The following is a 19,210-nucleotide window of genomic DNA, read 5'->3' on the forward strand; positions in this document are numbered from 1 at the left end:
AAGTTTTTTTTTCTTTTAGGGTGTGTTTGGTATGATGAAAAATATTTTCTGAAAACGTTTTCTTATTTTTCCTTGTTTAGTTGTAGTTAAATGTTGGGAAAATATTTTCCATAATAACTTATTTTCCTTCATTTGAGGGAAAATGACCCTCATGGGTCAAGGAAAGTCATTTTTCGGAAAATGACAAATGTGATTTGTGTCCCACCCCCACCCCTTTTTTCCACCCCAACAACACTCATATTCACATTTCTTACAAAATTCACATTACTCAAAAATATTTTTCACTGTGCTTTGCTTCAATTTTTCACCGCTTGAAATAAAAAAATAGTGAAGCCTGAATTTTTTTCTTTTCCAATGTTCGTTGAATGTATTGTTATTTTCATATGCATAGAGGAAGACTTACCTATGTTACTTTTGCTAATTGCATATTTTATTATGTCATCGATGTAGCTTGTTTCACAAGGTTGAATAAGTTTGTCGTTCTGTTGTATTTCTATTGATTGTAGTATCTTGAGATTATTTTAATAAAATGTTGAAAAATATCTCCTATATTTGCTAATTAGTAGTTGATTAACTTTAGTGATTGTAATATTTTAGTATTCGATATTGATATTATTTGTTATGCTTAAATTAGTTCTTATAAATTGTTGAGTTGCTAGAGGCACTGATATACTAGTTAACAGTTAGTAGTATTTTCTAAAAAATATTTTTTCACTCACCAATCAAACACTAGAAATATTTTTCTAAAAAATATTTTCTATCACCAACCAAACACCATAAAATGTTTTCAACTCGCCAACCAAACATGAGAAAATAAGTAGTAAACCAACTTATTTTCCAGAAAAACTATTTCTAGGAAAACATTTTCCATGGAAAATATTTTCCATGGAAAATATTTATGGAAAATATTTTCCATCATACCAAACACACCCTTGATGTTTGTTTGTCCCAAAAAAAAATGTTTGTTTGACCTATTTAAGTTTTATTTATTTATTTATTTATTTTAATCTTGTATTATACTATATTTTAACAATGGTCTAAAAAGCTCCAACAAGAAGGTTGCACTGTAATCGTTGGTTGGGAAAGAGTTATCTTAGGATAACTAATAAATTAGTTATTCCACTATGTATATGAGATAACTTATCCCATCACTATGGTGTAAATGGTGGGATAAATAATCTCGGTATTGACTAATATCTCACACCAAACATGAGATAAAATAGTCCTTTATTTTATTCCGTGACTATTTATCCCTTATACCTCACTCCAAACGACCGTCAAAATACATTTGAGAAAATGAGTCAAAATGTAATTTTTATTTACTTTTTTTTTGTTGGAAATTTTTTAGTTGTTTTGGTACTTTCTCAAGTGTCATAGGTAACTTTTAGTTGTTTGGTACTTTCTCAAGTGCCATAAGTTAACTATAATTAGTGATTTTTGTCATTTTTAATTCCTTTTATGAGTATATATGTATTCAGATACATCTGAATCATAAATTATTTTATGATACACACGACATAAATCTACAAGGTCTTTGAATATTACTTGACAGAATTTGAATTGTTTGATCGGGATCTTCGAATTGTACTTGATAGAATGTTTTTCCATTGTAATGTGGGTGATTAGGACAGATAATTTAGGATATTAATTAAATAGAAAATTCAAACCACTAAGATTATTATGAGCCGAGAGTCGGAGATAATTATGAAAAAAGAAGTCGAAAAGAAAGAAAACTAGCCGTTGGGATGGCCACATTCCTGTATGACTTGGATTGGAAAATAATCGTTGTCCGAAAGTATAACGTTCCAATCTTATCAGTTATCACAAATACCCTCTATAACCCCCTTCCCCTTTACATTTCTCCATCCAAGAAAAGTTGATTTTTTTCTTTCTATAACAAGAACACCTTTTTTAGGTTCCAAGAACCAAGAAGAAAAATTTGAAGAAAAAAAAAAGAGGGGTTTCTTGGGGTTCTGTTTCTGTAGGTAAAAGGAAATGTGTGAATCTTCTTCTTCAGCTTGTTTAGTGCGATCCTTTTCTCAACCCTCTCAAGAACGCAATGTGGTTAGTCTTTTTTTTTTTTCTTTTGCTTAATTGAGCTAATGGGTCTCCGGCTCTCCGCAAATTGCAATCGTTTGCCCCTTTGCGCCTATGAGGGTGAATAGCAAGTTTTACTGTTTTTTTGTCAATATTCAGTTAAATATTCTCTTCTTTGAGTCTTGGTAAAATGCAATTTTTTCCTTTGAGCTAATGGGTATTGGTGAAATACAATCTTCTGCCCCTTTTCATGCAAGGGCTTATGAAATCTTTTGACTGCTGAAAACGGGCACTAGGTTTGCTTTTACGTTCTGTAGCTTCTGCATCCCAGATATCGACATAATCAATTTATTGTTTGTCATTTCTCTTAATGATACCGGTCAAACGGAATTAGGGATTCATACCGTCAATTCCAACTTGTTTGGCATTTGGTTGTAGTTGTTATTCTTGCTGTTGTTGTTGTTATCATCAGTTCTTCATTGAATTGACTCAGTCCTCGTTAGTCCGTAGAATTAGAGTTTATTTTTGTGTGTTTTGATCCAGCAGGAGCAGAATTACACTTCATTTTAGGATTATGTTGTTGTTCCATAGCGTCTATCGGAAACCTCTCTACCTCCCATGGTAGGGGTAAGTTCTCGTACACACTACCCTCCCCAGACCCTACACTGGGTATGTTTGTTATTTTATGGTGTTTGGGTACAAAAATCTATATACATGCAGCACCAACTTCAACTCTAGTTCAAGTCTAAGACAAGAACACTTTTGAAGTTACTTAACACCTTCAACACTAAATTATGAATAATATATCTAAGAAGTGCGTTTATTTTCAGAAAATAGATGAAATAGAATTTGCAAGGCCAAGTCCCCTGACTTCACGGAGTGTCTTAAGGAATAATTCCCCTCACTATACAAAATGGCCTTCAATCCGAACAATAGCGGTACCTCAAATTGTTGGATTCAACGAACTCACTCAATAGTTTAATTGATCACACAGAATGTTTTGAAGACAAGAAGAGAGTTTGTAATTCAGAAAATTCGTGTCTAAACCTGTGGATGAAAGCAGGTTTATATAGCCTTCATATGCCTCTTCTGAAAAGTGACAATGGTTCACTTAAAAGGTGTGACCTTTTCTTCGTCTAAAGATTGCATCTTTTCCGAACAGGTAGACCATTTCATGAATCAGTGTGTCATTCCGTTGAAGGAGTGTATCCTTCTGAAGCATCAAAACACAGAAAAAATTTACTGCGTTTATATTTTCCCTTTGGATTAAATTTCTGTCAAATAAATTTTGTCTAAAAAGATAGATCTCATCGATCGATCATTTTCCAAATCCAAATCCAAATCCAAATCCGAAGCCGAGCCGAGCGAGCGACGACGACAACGGCGCGAGGCATCTCTTATTTCTTGCCTCACTTACCATGTGAAATAAGTGTTTCTTATTATAAACACTTGAAAGTCACATTCTCCCACCAATGTGGGAGAAATAATAGACTTTCCATTTTAGTATTTTCTTCTCTATTTTTCCTTCCACTTGGGTTCCTCCATTTTTTATTCACACTTTTCATATACTTTGAACCCAACAATCCCCCACATGAATGGGGAATGACTATTTTTCATTAAATTTTACGGACAAGTATGTGATCATCAAGCAAAGATTGATTGCATTTGGATAAGTGGGTTTCCCTTTAAACTTTCTGTAGTGAACATGCATCGGATGCACTCGGTCAATCGGTAGATTTGATATCTTTGAACTGTCGAGCTTTACTATACACCTAGACAACACATGTCACACAACCATCCTTTTACCGTTTATGGTTCTCACAGTTTTGTTCTTTTTAGCCATGAACACGTCCCGATTTCATGAGAGCTTAGAGAAGAAGTCTTTACTAACATTCTCCTTGAAGCGGCTTCCACTTCGCCCTCACATAGGTGATTTCTAAACGTTCAATCCTATAGATTAAACTATTTGGTCAAATCTGCCAAATTTAGATAATCATTAAAAGATTTTTCACCTTAAGTCTTATTCTTGTTTACTAAACATTGTCTACATCATGGGAATGAGTTGGGTAATTGACAATGTTAAACCTGTCAGACACAACTTTGTTTGATCTCCTTGAACCTAGCTCTTGGGAACTCCAGTCTGCTAGGTAGAGTTACCGTCATGCTGACTTGTCCTAGGCCTTAAACCCATTCCCTTGGATGTCTTTTCCACTCCTTCTCTAGATAGGCCTTTTGTAAGTGGATCCGACATATTATCCTTTGACTTTACATAGTCAACAGTGATAATTCCACTAGAGAGAAGTTTCCTAACGGTATTATGTCTCTGTCGTATGTGACGAGATTTACCGTTGTACATCATGCTCCCTACCCTACCTATTGTCGCTTGGCTATCACAGTGTATACATACTGGTGTCACTAGTTTGGGCCAGTATGGAACATCTTCCAAGAAATTCCGGAGTCATTCTGCTTCTTCACCGGTTTTATCCAATGCGATAAATTCAGATTCCATTGTAGAGTGAGCAATACAAGTCTGGTTGGATGATTTCCAAGAGACTGCTCCTCCACCGATAGTAAATACATATCCACTTGTGGATTTTACTTCATTCGATCAGATGATCCAATTTGCATCACTATATCCTTCGAGTACTGCGGGATATTTATTATAATGCAAGGCATAGTCTTAAGTGTATTGAGATACCCTAAAACTCTTTTCATTGCCATCCAATGAGTTTTGTTGGGATTACTCGTGTACCGACTCAATTTACTAACAGCGCATGTTATGTCTTGTCGTGTATAGTTCATTATATACATTAAACATCTCAATACTCTTGCATACTCCAATTGTGAGTCACTTTCACCTACATTCTTTCGAAGTGCAAAGCTCACATCTAATGGAGTCTTGGCAATACTGAATTTCATATACTTAAATTTTTCAAGTATACTTTTGATATAATGAGAATGTGACAATGCCAATGCTTGTGGAGTTCTATGGATTCTTATTCCTAAGATCACATCCGCAACTCCAAGGTCTTTCATATCGAACTTACTCTTGGGCATTCATTTTATTGCATTTATGTCAGAAATGTCTCTACTGATGATCAACATATCATCCACATATAAACAAACAATGACTTGGTGATTCGGAGTGTCTTTAATATAAACACATTTATCACATTCATTTATCTTGAATCCGTTTTCCAACATGGTTTGGTCAAACTTTACATGCCATTGTTTACACACCTTTTTCTCCTTTCCTGGAACCACAAAACCCTCAAGCTGTTCCATGTAAATTTCTTCCTCCAATTCTCCATTTAGGAATGCGGTTTTCACATCCATTTGATGGATTTCAAGATCATATACCGCTGCCAAGGCAATTAACATTAAAATCGATGTTATCCTTGTTACTGGCGAGTATGTATCAAAGTAATCAAGGCCTTCTTTTTGTTTGAAGCCTTTTACTACAAGTCTTGCCTTGTATTTGTCAATAGTATCATCCGTCTTCATTTTCCTTTTGAAGATCCATTTAGAACCTAAAGGTTTATTTCCTGGAGGAAGATCAACCAATTCCCACGTATGGTTGCTTAAGATTGAATCAATCTCACTGTTAACTGCCTCTTTCCAAAAGAATGAGTGTGACGACGACATCGCTTTTTTAAATGTTTGAGGCTCATTTTCTAAGAGAAATATTACAAAATCTGATCCAAACGAAGTAGACGTTCTTTGACGTGTACTACGTCTTCGATTCTCTTCATTATATACATTCTCACTTGGTTCATCTCGAGGTCGTTTAGATCCTCCACTAGACTGTTCATGTCTAATTTTATACGGGTAAATGTTTTTAAAGAATTCATCATTATCTGATTCAATTACCGTATTTTCATTTATATCCGGATGTTCGAATTTATGAACCAAAAATCGACATGCTTTAGCATATCCTATGAACACGCAGTCCACAGTCTTAGGTCTTATCTTAACCTTTTTAGGCATGCATAAGAACTTGGACCTTTGCTAGACACCCCCACATTTTGAAATATTTCGAGTTGGGTTTTCTTCCTTTTCATTTTTCATAAGGAATTGATTGTGTCTTACTATGGGGAACTCTAAGGATAGCCTCCCTTCACAAGTTTTGCGGTAAATCGAAACTTATAAGTAAGGCATTCATCATTTCCTTCAACGTTTGATTTTTTCTTTCCTCAATTCCATTAGATTGAGGTGAATACGGGGCCGTAGTTTGATGAACGATTCCATTCTCTACACATATTTTAGCGAAGGGAGATTCATATTCTCCGCCCCCATCACTTCTTATCATTTTTATCTTTTTCTCTAACTGATTTTCTACTTCAGTTTTGTATTGCCTAAACGCATCTATTGCTTTATCCTTACTATTTAGCAAGTAGACATAACAATATCTAGTGCAATCGTCAATAAAAGTTATGAAATACTTTTTCCCACCACGTGATGGTGTTGACTTCATATCACAAATGTCAGTGTGTATTAAGTCTAAGGAATTGAAATTCCTTTCAACGGACTTATAAGGATGCTTTGCATACTTTAATTCCACACACGTTTGACACTTTGATTTTATTATCAGTTTTTGTAACGTTTTGTAATTAACATGGCCTAAACGTTCATGCCACAAATTATAAGACTCAAGCAAGTAAGAAGAATTTGAACTTTTATTGATTTCAACATTCATTACATTCATCTTATAAAGGCCCTCGGTGAGATAGCCTTTTCCTACATACACTTTTTCTTTGTTAATTATAATTATTTAAAAAACGGTTACTTTTCCAGAAACGGTTACACATTTGAATCCGTTCTTGTCTATAAGTGAAACAGAAATCAAGTTCCTACGTAATTCCGGAACGTACAAGACATTGTTAAGTGTCAAGACCTTTCCTGAAGTCATTTTCAAGCCCACTTTTCCTGTTCCTTCTACCTTAGCCGTAGCGGAGTTAGCCATGTAGATTCTTCTACTTGAGCCGGAGCGAATGAAGAAAACAACTCTTTGTTGGCACAAACATGGCGAGTGGCACCAGAATCCGTCCACCACTCGCGAGGATTCCCCACCAAGTTGCATTCTGAAAACATAGCACACAGATCATCACATTCTTTGTTGGACTCAATCATATTTGCTTGGTCATTTTTCTTGCCTTTCTTAGGAGCACGACAATCTGTGGACTTATGGCCAATCTTGCCACAGTTGAAGCACTTTCCCTTGAATTTCTTCTTGGGTTGATTGTTTCCTTGTTCAACTTTCTTATTTTTCTTAAAATTGTTTTGGTCATCTTCTACAATATGTGCTCCATTAATTGTAGAATTCCCTTTTGACCTTCTCTCAGCAGCCTTATTATCTTCTTCAATACGCAGTCGGACAATAAGATCTTTGACAGTCATCTCCTTGCGTTTGTGGTTCAAGTAGTTTTTGAAGTCTTTCCACATATGTGGTAGCTTCTCAATGATCGCTGTTACTTAAAATGCATCATTCACAATCAAACCTACAAAACAACATGTGAGTACTAAGAACATTTTCAATTCCTGCACTTGAGAGACAATCGATTTGCTATCTATCATTTTAAAGTCCAGGAACCTTGCAACAAAGAATTTCTTAATTCCCGCATCCTCTGTCTTGTATTTTCGTTCTAGTGCCCCCATAGTTCTTTCGATATCTTAGTTCCACTGTAAACATTATAGAGGTCGTCTTGGAGACCACTCAAGATATAATTCCTGCAAAGGAAGTCCGAGTGTTTCCAAGCCTCTACAATTATGAAACGCTCTTTGTCCGAGGTTCTCTCGGGCACCTCAGGAGCATCCTCACTAGTGAACCTTTGAAGACAGTGTTGTGAGGTAAAAGAATATCTTTTGCTGCCATCGCTTAAAGTCAATGGCCGCAAATTTTTCGGGCTTCTCCGCAGGTGCCATTGTTTGCGGAGCATTTGCTCGACTTGTTGAGGCAATACTAGTTGCCCCCACAGTCGTAGCCGCATCTTGCATTTGACTTTCGTTAGTCATTTTTCCTGTCACCACAAGACAATAAAATTTAGTATTTTCAAAATACTACTTATAAAGTTAGCAACTTTAAACTCTTCTTCTTGTTTCTAGTTAATGATGAAGTTTTTATGACTTTCAATCGTCAACCGAGTGATCTTTAACTTGTGATGAAGATTTTATGTCTTCAAATCACTAGTTAAGTTCAAACGGAGTAGAAAGCTTAAAGCTTTAATCTACAAAAACAAGCAATACAGATTCTACAAATTATTCCTTAAGATTGTTATTTTATGGTGTTCGGGTACAAGAATTTGTACACATGCAACACCAACTTCAACTTTAGTTCAAGTTTAAGACAAGAACACTTTTGAAGTTACTTAACACCTTCAACACTAAATTATGAATAATCTTTATAAGAAGTGTGTTTATTTTCAGAAAATAGATGAAATAGAATTTGTAAGGCCAAGTCCCCCGACTTCACGGAGTGTCCTTAAGGAATAATTTCTCTCACTGTACCCGAGGTTATGGAATCTTCCTCCCAAGATAAAATGGTCTTCAATCAGAATAATAGCGGTACCTCAAATTGCTGGATTCTACGAAACATTTGATTGATCACACAGAATATTTTGAAAACAAGAAAAGAGTTTGTAATTCAGAAAATTCGTGTCTAAACCTGTGGATGAAAGTAGGTTTATATAGCCTTCATATGCCTTTTCTGAAAAGTGGCAATAGTTCACTTAAAAGGTGTGTGACCTTTCCTGAAAAATCATGTCTGTTCGTCCAAAGATTGCATCTTTTTCGAACAGACAGATCGTTTCATGAATCAGTGTGTCATTTCGTTGAAGAGTTGCATCAGTTCGAAACAGTGCATCCTTTTGAAGCATCAGTTCAAAACACTATATGCATGCATATATAAGAACACAGAAAAAATTTACTGCGTTTATATTTTCTCTTCGGATTAAATTTTGTCCAAAAATATAAATCTGATCGATCATTTTCCAAGGCCGAAGCCGAGCGAGCAACAACGACGACGGCGCGAGGCATCTCTTATTTCTTGCCTCACTTACCAAGTGGAATAAGTGTTTCTTAATATAAACACTTGAAAGTCACATTCTCCCACCAATGTGGGAGAAATTAGTAGACTTTTCATTTTAGAGTACACTTTCAGTGTTTTCTTCTCTATTTTTCCGTCCACTTGGGTTCCCCATTCACACTTTTCATATACTTTGAACCCAACAATGTTGTTGTTGCTAGTCATGGTAATTGCTCTCCTTTGTTGTTTTTCATTATTAGCATGTTGGGGAATATGAATTTATGGATCCAAATCATTTGCAATTCTAGTACCGAGTGTTTGCGATTTATATGTGGGTAAGTTTCTCATTTAGAAACTGAGCTGGAAAATTCCTCATTACAGGGAGAGCGTGCATTAACAACATCAGTGTCATTTGGAAGATTTATGTCTGAATCGCTGGCCTGGGAGAAGTGGTCCTCATTTACTCGCAATCGGTATCTTGAGGAAGTTGAGAAGTATGCAAGGCCTGGTTCAGTTGCTGAAAAAAAAGCTTACTTCGAGACTCAACACAAAAAAGCAGCTGCTAAAAAAGCTGTTTTGTTGCTAGAGCAACAAAATGCAGCAGTTGATGAGTCATCTGATTTGAATGTGATAGATCAAAACAATGATCATTTCACAGTGAACTCTGAATTGACAGGGACCAACGGTTATGTGGGTATTGAAGAAACGCATGGAGAAGAGGGAGAGTTGAATGTGACAACTCAAACTATTGATGATTCTCAAAAGGAATCCGAGTTTACTGTGAATGGCAGCTATGGGGACTCTCAGGACTCTGAGGAAGCACAGGGAGAACAAGATCATTTGTATGTGACAGATTCAGATCTTGATCATTGCACAATGCGCTTTGAGTTGCCAGAGAATGGCAGCCATATGGGTATTGAAGAAGTGCAGGGAAATGGGGATAATAATACAACTACCTGTGGTAGCTATCCTATTCATGAAGAAATTAATTTGGAAACTGCTGAGACTGAAAACTCTATCAAACAATCTTATTCAGCAGAGAATGAACTCAAGTCATTGAATCAGCCAGAAAATGTTATTGTAGAGGTAAGTGGGAATATTCCCTCTTTGTACCGTTAAAGGTTTGTACCGTTACCTGGTTTATTCCCTCTTTGTTGCCTAATTTGTGACTCTTTCATATCTAATTGAATATGCTTCAATCTTGTAGAATGCTGCTATGGGGGGAGACTTTGAATCATCAAAGTTCACATCTCGTGTCAAACCGGTGACAGGTCTGCAACCTATACTGACTGATAAATCTGCTCCATCTAGCAGAAAGAACGGAAAAGTCCTGATTGACAAAAAGCTGTCGAATCCAAAATCTCGTCACATGTCAATCAAGTTTTTTTCTCACAGAAAGGAAACAAAGAAAACGTTGTCTCCGATTCTTGAGAAGATAGTGAATTCAAGACTTGTAAGATCCATCACCAAAACATCTGGAGATAGTAAAGTTCAACAGACTTCAACTCTGGTATTAATTGATCTTTATCAATTTCTCCTGCATAGGTTGCTTTTCTGTTATCAAATTACCTAACTTTTTTCTGCAAAATGCAGGCATCAGTAAGTGGGATATCAAAGTATCTTTCTGAAACCCCTCAACGAGAAAATAGAAGGTAAACGTATTGCTTAGGAACTGAAAGAGCGAGGTTAATGAAAGCAAGACAAAGCATTCAAATGTCTTTACAGAAGCTGTGGCTTTCTTTATTGCTGAAGATCTCAGTGTGCATCCGTTGTCTAAACATTTACTGAATGGAACAAACTATTTGCTTGCAGGGACAGAACGAAACTTGACAAATCATTGTGTAGAAGCAGAAAAGAAGAGGGTGAATCGCTATCACACTCGGGGTGAGATCTTATAACATCTCATATTTTGTTCGAAAATTTGCCTTTTATTTTAGTTTGATAATGACTTTTTTGATATCTCTTGAGGAACGAAGGTAAAGTGAGATTTGTTTTTTTTATATGCATGCATGGTCTTCAAGATTTGTTTATATATACGCCTTTCTGCAATATTTTATGTATTAATTCTTAAGCAAGTAGACGCAAATACAAGGTCATGTTTTGTCTTACAAGTTACTTAGGAAGGACACAAGAAAAGTAAGTAAAAAAAAAAAAAAAAGGGCAGCCCGGTGCACTAAAGCTACCGCTATGCGCAGTATCCGGGGAAGGGCCCCACCACAAGGGTGTATCGTACACAAGTTACTAAGTCAGGACACTTTGAAGCTCAAGCTTTTTTTACATTTTGGAGCAGAAATATCAAACCAATAAACAAGCACGGAAACATAGCATGTTCCCCTACTGTATTTTCTCCTTTCAGCTTAAGGAGTGAAGAAAGAGCAGCAAAGCGAAGAGAGGTACATGAAGGAGCTAATTGATGTCTGTGTTTTTCTATTCCATTTTTCATCCGTTGAATCTGATTAGTCACTTGTAATCCGTTGCACTTCAGTTCTTTCAGAAGCTAGAACAAAAACTGAGCACAAAGGAGGCAGAAAAAAAGCAGCGACAAGCCAAACCAAAGGTCATTTCCATCACTTAATTTCCAGAGGCATATATGTGAAATTTAAGCTTGCTAATTGGTACTCAGCATAAAATTAGGGATGAACCTAGCAAGTCTTCCTATCTCCATGCAATGAACACAAGGATGTCAAGAATAGATAAGACCACCAAACATGTGAAGTTGTGTATTTTGCAGACCATCTCACTATATCCATGGAATTTACACATTTTCCAATGTAATATCATCATTAGCTATTCCTCAACACTAGAAAGTAGTGTTGGTAGTCAGCATAATTGGTACTCAGCATAAAATTAGGGATGAACCTAGCAAGTCTTCCTATCTCCATGCAATGAACACAAGGATGTCAAGAATAGATAAGACCACCAAAGATGTGAAGTTGTGTATTTTGCCGACCATCTCACTATATCCATGGAATTTACACATTTTCCAAAGTAATATCATCATTAGCTATTCCTCAACTAGGAAGTAGAGAAAAAGATTGAATTTGTTTTTAAGGTGAGTTGATTTCTCGTTTTACAGGAGAAAGCCACCTGTAGTTCTAAAGTGCTTATATCAAGAGCTAAACCAAAGTCAAGCGTACATCATGAAAGAGAATCATCTAGTAATCAAATGAAGAAGGTACTGTTCTTGTTCATCTGGTAATCAAATGAAGAAGGTACCGTTCTTGTTTTCCTTGACAAGCTAAGCTAGTTGTTACCATTAGCAACAACATAGTTGGCAGAACTGGTATATCATGTTCATGAGCGGGGAAGAAGATTGAATTTCATTTTCAGTATACTAAGGAGAATTCTCATCCTGCAGGAGAAAGCCTTCTCCACCGGTAGTTCTAAAGTTTTTGTATCAAGAGCTAAACCAAATCCAAGCATTCACCTTGAAAGAGAATCATCTAGTAATCAAATGAAGATTGAATTTCATTTTCAGTATACTAAGGAGAATTCTCACCCTGCAGGAGAAAGCCTTCTCCACCGGTAGTTCTAAAGTTTTTGTATCAAGAGCTAAACCAAATCCAAGCATTCACCTTGAAAGAGAATCATCTGGTAATCAAATGAAGAAGGTACCGTTCTTGTTTTCCTTGACAAGCTAGGTGTTACCATTAGCAACAATGTTGTTTGGGGAACTGGTATCATGTTCAGGAGCAGGGAAGAAGATTGAATTTCATTTGTCAGTATACTTAGGAAGTGCAATTGTCTTGTTTTGCAGGAGAAAGCCATTAGTAGTTCTAAAGTGCGTACACCAAAAGCTAGACCAAATACAAGCATTCATCAGGAAAGAGAATTATCAAGTAATCAGATGAAGAAGGTACTCTTCTCTTTCCCATTGACAAGCTAGCTGCTACCATTAGTCGCAATGTTGTTGAATCCAATGAGGCTGAATTGGTCTCACGTGCCAAAACAGTGAAGAAGACTTAATTTCTTTCATTGGTATTAGAATATCTAAGTGAAAATCATATATGTCTAGGTTCATACACGTCTAGGTTCATCACACTTAAATAGAGAAATCAAACATGATTTATAGATAGCTAAGAATCATATGTAAGGAGCACCTGTTGTACATTGTTAATCAAGTTAATGAGAAACTTCTATTTTCACTTGGTTTAAAGCTTCTAAGATCTTGGTAGAGACTCGTGCCACTGTCAGAAGGCAGTACCCACCAATTGCCGCTGTCGGCAGGTGGTACCGGCCAATGTAATCTTCTTTTGTTCTTCCTTTGGTGCCCGGAGCTGCTCCTCTATCGAGCAGGTGCTCCAATCTCTGTATAACCGTTTAGGTGCCACTCCTCTAGGATCATTTAACCCACTCCTCTACTAATTCAAGTTATGTCGATAATGTTTCTGGATATTTGTCACATGATCTCTTTTTAATGATTGAGAATAGATTCCTTTTTGTGTGTAGTGCAAGAAGCACTTTGTATGTTGTGTAGTTACCAGCGCCTTGCGAATGACAGGATTCCAACACTGCTTTTTCTTTTGGTGATTGTGAGCTTTCAACGTCAGTTTCTTATGTTTCAAAATAAGCAAACTCAAGTTGAATTTTGCACTTTTGCCTTTGCAGAAAGCATGTTAGAATATATTTCTATCTTCTGAATAGAGAAAATCATACATAACTTTTACATAGCCTTAGATTAATTAATATAGAAAGAGCACCTCTTGTACATTGTTAATCAAATCAATAAGAAGTTTTTCTATTTTCACAACAATATCTTTCAATCCTGCTTCGAAAACATTCATTTTGAGTCGAGGGTCTATCGGATATAGCCTCTTTACCCAGACCTCACTTGTGGACCGATTACACTGGGTATGCTGTTGTAATGTCCTACGAGAGGAGACTTGTCTCATTTTGCAGGAGAAAGCCACTTGTAGTTCTAAAGAGCTTACATCAAGAGCTAAAACAAATGTGCTTATTCATCAATCAATAGCTGTATCAAATGCAAGCGTTCCTCGGGAAAGAGAATCAAGTAATCAAATGAAGAAGGTACAACTCTCTTTCCATTGATATAAGTAGAAGTTTCATTGGCAAGCAGTCATATGTAATTGATAGAGATTTCCTTCCTATTAGACGTGTCAAGGACACTAGATAAAAAGTCTTATATGCCTGCTGAAATTGTAAACATTTCGGTTCTCACCTTTATATTTGTGGCCTGCAGATGCCACAACAAACTTGCTCACCTAAATCCAGTGGGAAGCCAGAGTCAGAAGTTCAAGACAACAAACCTCGACAACCTTGGAGGATTTCAGGGAAGCCTGTGGGATCAAAAGATGCTAACCTTCCAATTTATTTCCCAGTGAAAGGTAGATCAGACAATCCCAAGTCATCATTTATCTATGAGCCGGAAAATGCTTCTCCAAATATCCATGTTTAAGACAGCTGCTGAATCACACAGAGCATTTTCCAAACATTTAACAAAATGCTGCTGCTTTTCTATTTTGAAGTTCCAGGGGCCACAAATGCGGTGCATACATCTCCAAATGTCTACTAATACAATAGGGTGTCCATTTTGTGTTTCCACTCGAGTGGTGAAATTCTGCATGTTTCTGTATATCAATAGTATGAACTTTTGGCCTTGGCTGAATATAATAAAAGGGATGAACTCTGTGGTCCTTACGAAATCTACTTACAATACCAGATATTAAGCATGCTTTGACTTGTTAGTTGTTCAGGAAGCTTGCTTATTGTGCTAAAAATTTGCCAATGTGCTCTCTAAAGTACATGTTTGGCCTTGGCTGAATACAACAATTTGCAAAGGGATTAGCTAGCAGTGTTGCAGCTCGATGGTTGCAACTCGTGGCCTTACAAGATTCGCCCCTTCTACCAAAGAAAAAAAAAAAAGAGAAGATAAAATAAAAAGGGATGAGCACATTTGCATGCTCTGTGGTCCTTACTAAATCTACTTACAATACCAGATATTAAGCATGCTTTGACTTGTTAGTTGTTCAGGAAGCTTGCTTATTGTGCTAAAAATTTGCCAACGTGCTCTCTAAAGTACATGTTTGTGAAGAGTCTTCCATACAAGCTACTCCTCCCCCCTTGAGAAGCTATCTTTAGTAGAGGAAAACCATGCCAGTTGATGAGCAAGTCTACCATCTAAAGCTTCCCATGGGATAAAGGTTAGACTATGAACAGACCTTGGTCCATCACAATACCTTCCAATGAGTCAACTGGATACTCATAATCAAACCTCAATGTATCATACAAGCATGTTGGAACTCCAGAAATGGGTCGTGGATCATTGTAGCCAAATTGTTCTGTGTTCGGAAGGCCATTATTAGCTAGAAAACATTCCCCTAGAATAGAAGCACCACACATGTCCTCACCTGCAGATGCAACAATTGATCCACTTCTCGAAGTTAGATTTCCTGCGCTTGATTGTGGACCATTGACTACATTATGACTCGTCCCAGTCCATGTAGTACTTGCCATTTGCTGAAGAGTATGAAAATTTGCTTGTTGATTCACTTGTTGAAACAAGTTAATAGTACTTTCTATTGGAGAATATTTTCCTACTCCTTCACTTTTGCTCTTGAAGAAAGAAGGTTTATTTTTATATCTGGATGTCTGTCCCTCTCTTCACGAGAAGGTACATGGCTGAGAAAACAAGTCTCTTGTGTGTGATCCACTGGGATTTGATGAGAAACCACCGGCAGTGGTTGGTGACTTGACCCATTTGCTGACTGATTAAAGTCTTGCTTGTATTGAGGTTGTGGAGCTTCTCCAGTAGAGCAATATGTAGTGGGTACCTTAGAATTCTTAACATTAGTATTCACCAATCCAAAGGAATCGTTGAGGCCTATCTTTGAAACAGCAGCAGGAGAACCAAAGTTATCTTCAACCACAGAACTAGGCTCTGCTGCTGGCACTGAAACAACAACCTTTACCTTGCTCTCACATATGCTGGATTTCCCATTTTGAACAATAGCTTTGCCTCCAGAAACACCACCATACTTGTCATTCGTAACATCAGTGCACACATCCACTGGATTCTGAAGGCTGAGACTAGAAGAAGTTTCTTGAGAAGAAACATCTGGATGCTTCACCCCACAAAATGAGGCCTTAACTTCATTTTCTTTCTGCAACCTAGTCAAGTAAAGCCGATACTTCTGCAAGAAAACGGTACTGTTATGAGACTCTTAAATTTATAAACCTCAATCTCAAACCATTCACATTAATATAGTGAAGGGCGGTTATCATTGTTTAGCTCAAACTAAGTGAATAGGCTAGTCATCTTTTCTTTTAGTTATCTCTAATCATCATAAAATATCTCATAGTTGAAATCCTCTGGATCGAAACGCAGGTGCCTTTCCACTATCTGGATCTGATTTTAGGGTGGAGGCAACTAGCAAGAAACTGCTTAACCAAATGCCCCTCATAAGAAATACAAGTTGTAAGAATATTTACCTGTAAATGGCTAGCAACATTTTCTCTAGTCAACCATGGGATACCCATCAAGTCAAGGATCTTCTTGGGACCAACTTCTGCCAAGTATAAGAAAACATTATCACAATATCCCAAGAACAATTACTAGAGAAACTTTGAAGATTAATGGAGCTAAAGTTTTGGTTTTAATCATTTTGTGTAACTTGAGAGTAAGAAAGAAATTTTCAGTGAACGTACTGTCAAATCCAATCTGGTTAACAGCTTTGACAAATTTCTGATGAAGATCTACAGTCCAAACAACTCTGGCTTTCTTCATGGAAGAAGAATCAACACCTCTTGGTTCGGACATATCTTTTTCATCATGCTTATTGTCAAAATCTTTTCTCTTCTTGCCTGAAAGGATTTCAGCTCCATTAAGCATCCACACTTCATCATACTGGTCAAGTTCATGATTTCCAACGTCCCTTGCCTCCTGCATCTTTTTTCTGAGTACATGCTGCCATATGTTTCTAAGTTCTTTCATTCGTATAGGCTTTAAAAGATAATCACATGCACCATGTTGAACACCCTTCATCACCCTGCTTGTTTCACCATCAACAGACATCACTGGAAAGGAATATAAAATATCAGTGCAATTGTAGTGGAGAAAAGTGTAGCAGCCGATTAGTATATTATTCCAGAACAAAACGTAGTAAGTCATCAACGAAAGAGAACTGACTTATGACGGGAAGATCCATCTCAAGTCCAACATGCTCCAGAAGCTTAAATCCATCCATATCAGGCATGTTAACATCACTGATCACAATGTCAAATCCATCCTTCCTCTCTCGGAGCAGATACAAAGCCTCTCGTGCTAGACCACATGTTGTCACTGGAAGAAACCAGTAATAAGGTCTTCAGAAACCAAAAGATAGCAACTATAAAATTAGAGATAAATGGATCCACTTAAAGCTAACAAGTACTCTTTGATCTCTTTGTTGTGCATCAAGCAACCACAACTGAGCATGCAATCTAGAAATTTCATGGGAAATTATAAGCAATTAGCTCATTAGCAACAATGAGTTCTCTACCTCAGCACCAAAGTAATACAATCGGAGAGATGAGACGCGTGTTGGGATCTTACAGAGAATCCATATTGGCTCAAAACGGTGTAAATCAGTACAAGCTATCAGTTTAAGACTGCAATTGTGTCTGTGTTATCATAAGGACGCACAGCTAATTATAAATGACCTAACTCCAGAGTTGGGAAAATAAAAGTGATACAAGTATGTGAATTTGTGACACTCAAGGTACTTACTCAAAGACAATCAAAAATCACCAATTCATACCCTGTGTAATCCCACAAAGTCGGGTCAGGGAAAAGCTCACCAATTCATATCAGTGCCAAAACTAAGGTGAAGTTAGCCATTGTTATCTTCACAAAGGAGTTCACTTGCCACAATATATGGAACTAAATTCATCAAATGCAACTCCAACTTGCTACGGACCAATTAAATTATCAAACCACAAAGATCTTACTCATTTTTTACTCAAGCATGACCTCTATATAGACGATCAAATGGATAGATTTACATCCACAAAGAGGTGTAACAATTTAATGGAGCTATGAAATAAAATCTAACACTATTCAAGAACATCAAAAAGGTTATCTTAGTCATCTTAAGATGTCAATAATTGAGTGTGGGTCTGAAAATCCTACGAATTAATTTCTTAATACCCCTCCCCTTCGATGCCTTCCTGAGCTTGCCCAAGGGGAAAAAGGGATCATTTGGAGTAGTATTTAATCTTTGCAGAAGCAACAATCTATAGAAGGAATATTTTCCGTTTTTGGTCAATGACTCAATGGAAATAATTGACAATCAACATAAGAGTTGTTCAATAATTTTTTGAACCTCATAGAGGAGTACATGATTCTAGGAATCTCTAGCCCTAAACAGTTAAGGGCCTTTTCACATAGAAAGCATCAAAATTCTAGAAATAAGAAGATTTAAAAAAAAAAAAAAAAAAAAAAAAACAGAGTAAAACGGGTATCTTTTGCAGTGGTGAAAACAGAGTTCAATCAAAAAAAAAACAACATACCCAGTAAGATCTCATAACTGAGGTCTAGAGAGGTTAAAGTTTAGGCAGACCTTGGGGAGGTAGAGAGTGTTTCTGAAAGACTCTCGGCTCAAGTGTAGCATATCCAAATACAATTCAATCAAGAAAAAAAAAAAAAAAGAAAGAGTATGAGTTGAACCTTGATAAGAACACTTCTTAAGCATTTTTTCAAGAATCTTCAACCAGGTAGGATCATCATCAACAACAAGAACTCTTAGACCAGCTGGGAAAGTATTATTATCACTTCTTGGAGTAGAAAACCCTCCACTGTTTTTACTAGTATTCTCCATCATCATAAAAACAACCAGGAGTATTACTCCCGGAGGTAATATATATAAATAGGAATAAACAAATGAACACTGTTTTACTGTTTTGTGTTTTGATGTGTGATGTGTATGAGAGAGAAAGTGAATGAGAGGGACGCATTAAGTTTTGATATTTTTATTATTTTTTCTAGAAAGAAAAGACTTTATAATGGAAAGTTTTGATGGAGTGAAACTATCACTATTTGGCGCCGGCTGTGTCTATAGTTACAACGGTTCTGTAGGACTTGGCTCTTTTTTTACGACACATCCAATATAGTTTCCTAAATAGGATATGGGTAAAACAGTGTACACAAATTTTATA

General features: G+C 36.6%; 2 protein-coding genes across 4 annotated transcripts; one reads left to right on the plus strand and one right to left on the minus strand.

Annotated features, from left to right (window-relative positions):
- Window positions 1-1,739: 1,739 nt before the first annotated feature.
- LOC107847534 (protein WVD2-like 7) lies at window positions 1,740-14,721 on the plus strand. Of its 3 annotated transcripts, none has more exons than XR_001667549.2 (11): window positions 1,740-2,064; window positions 9,440-10,144; window positions 10,266-10,568; window positions 10,652-10,710; window positions 10,871-10,942; window positions 11,349-11,451; window positions 11,544-11,615; window positions 12,135-12,233; window positions 12,417-12,669; window positions 12,816-12,914; window positions 13,958-14,000. XR_001667549.2 is itself a non-coding variant. In XM_016691836.2 (11 exons), the coding sequence occupies exons 1-11, from the start codon at window positions 1,996-1,998 to the stop codon at window positions 14,472-14,474; spliced, it is 1,926 nt and encodes a 641-aa protein (XP_016547322.2). In that variant the 5' UTR covers window positions 1,749-1,995; the 3' UTR covers window positions 14,475-14,721. The 3 variants fall into 3 exon arrangements, 2 of the variants coding, with proteins under 2 accessions (XP_016547323.2, XP_016547322.2); XM_016691836.2 differs by lacking the exon at window positions 12,417-12,669 and adding an exon at window positions 14,259-14,721 and having other exon boundaries at window positions 1,749-2,064; window positions 13,958-14,086; XM_016691837.2 differs by lacking the exons at window positions 12,417-12,669; window positions 12,816-12,914; window positions 13,958-14,000 and adding an exon at window positions 14,259-14,721 and having other exon boundaries at window positions 1,744-2,064.
- A 43-nt stretch (window positions 14,722-14,764) lies between these two features.
- LOC107847535 (two-component response regulator ORR26) lies at window positions 14,765-19,072 on the minus strand. The gene is given in 6 exon segments (XM_016691838.2): window positions 14,765-15,657; window positions 15,660-16,209; window positions 16,508-16,584; window positions 16,724-17,092; window positions 17,205-17,357; window positions 18,723-19,072. Coding segments are annotated over 6 exon segments (1,743 nt in total). The 5' UTR covers window positions 18,880-19,072; the 3' UTR covers window positions 14,765-15,220.
- Between the last annotated feature and the right edge of the window lie 138 nt (window positions 19,073-19,210).

Source organism: Capsicum annuum, chromosome 11 (genome assembly GCF_002878395.1).
Source record: "Capsicum annuum cultivar UCD-10X-F1 chromosome 11, UCD10Xv1.1, whole genome shotgun sequence".
Taxonomy (NCBI): domain Eukaryota; kingdom Viridiplantae; phylum Streptophyta; class Magnoliopsida; order Solanales; family Solanaceae; genus Capsicum; species Capsicum annuum.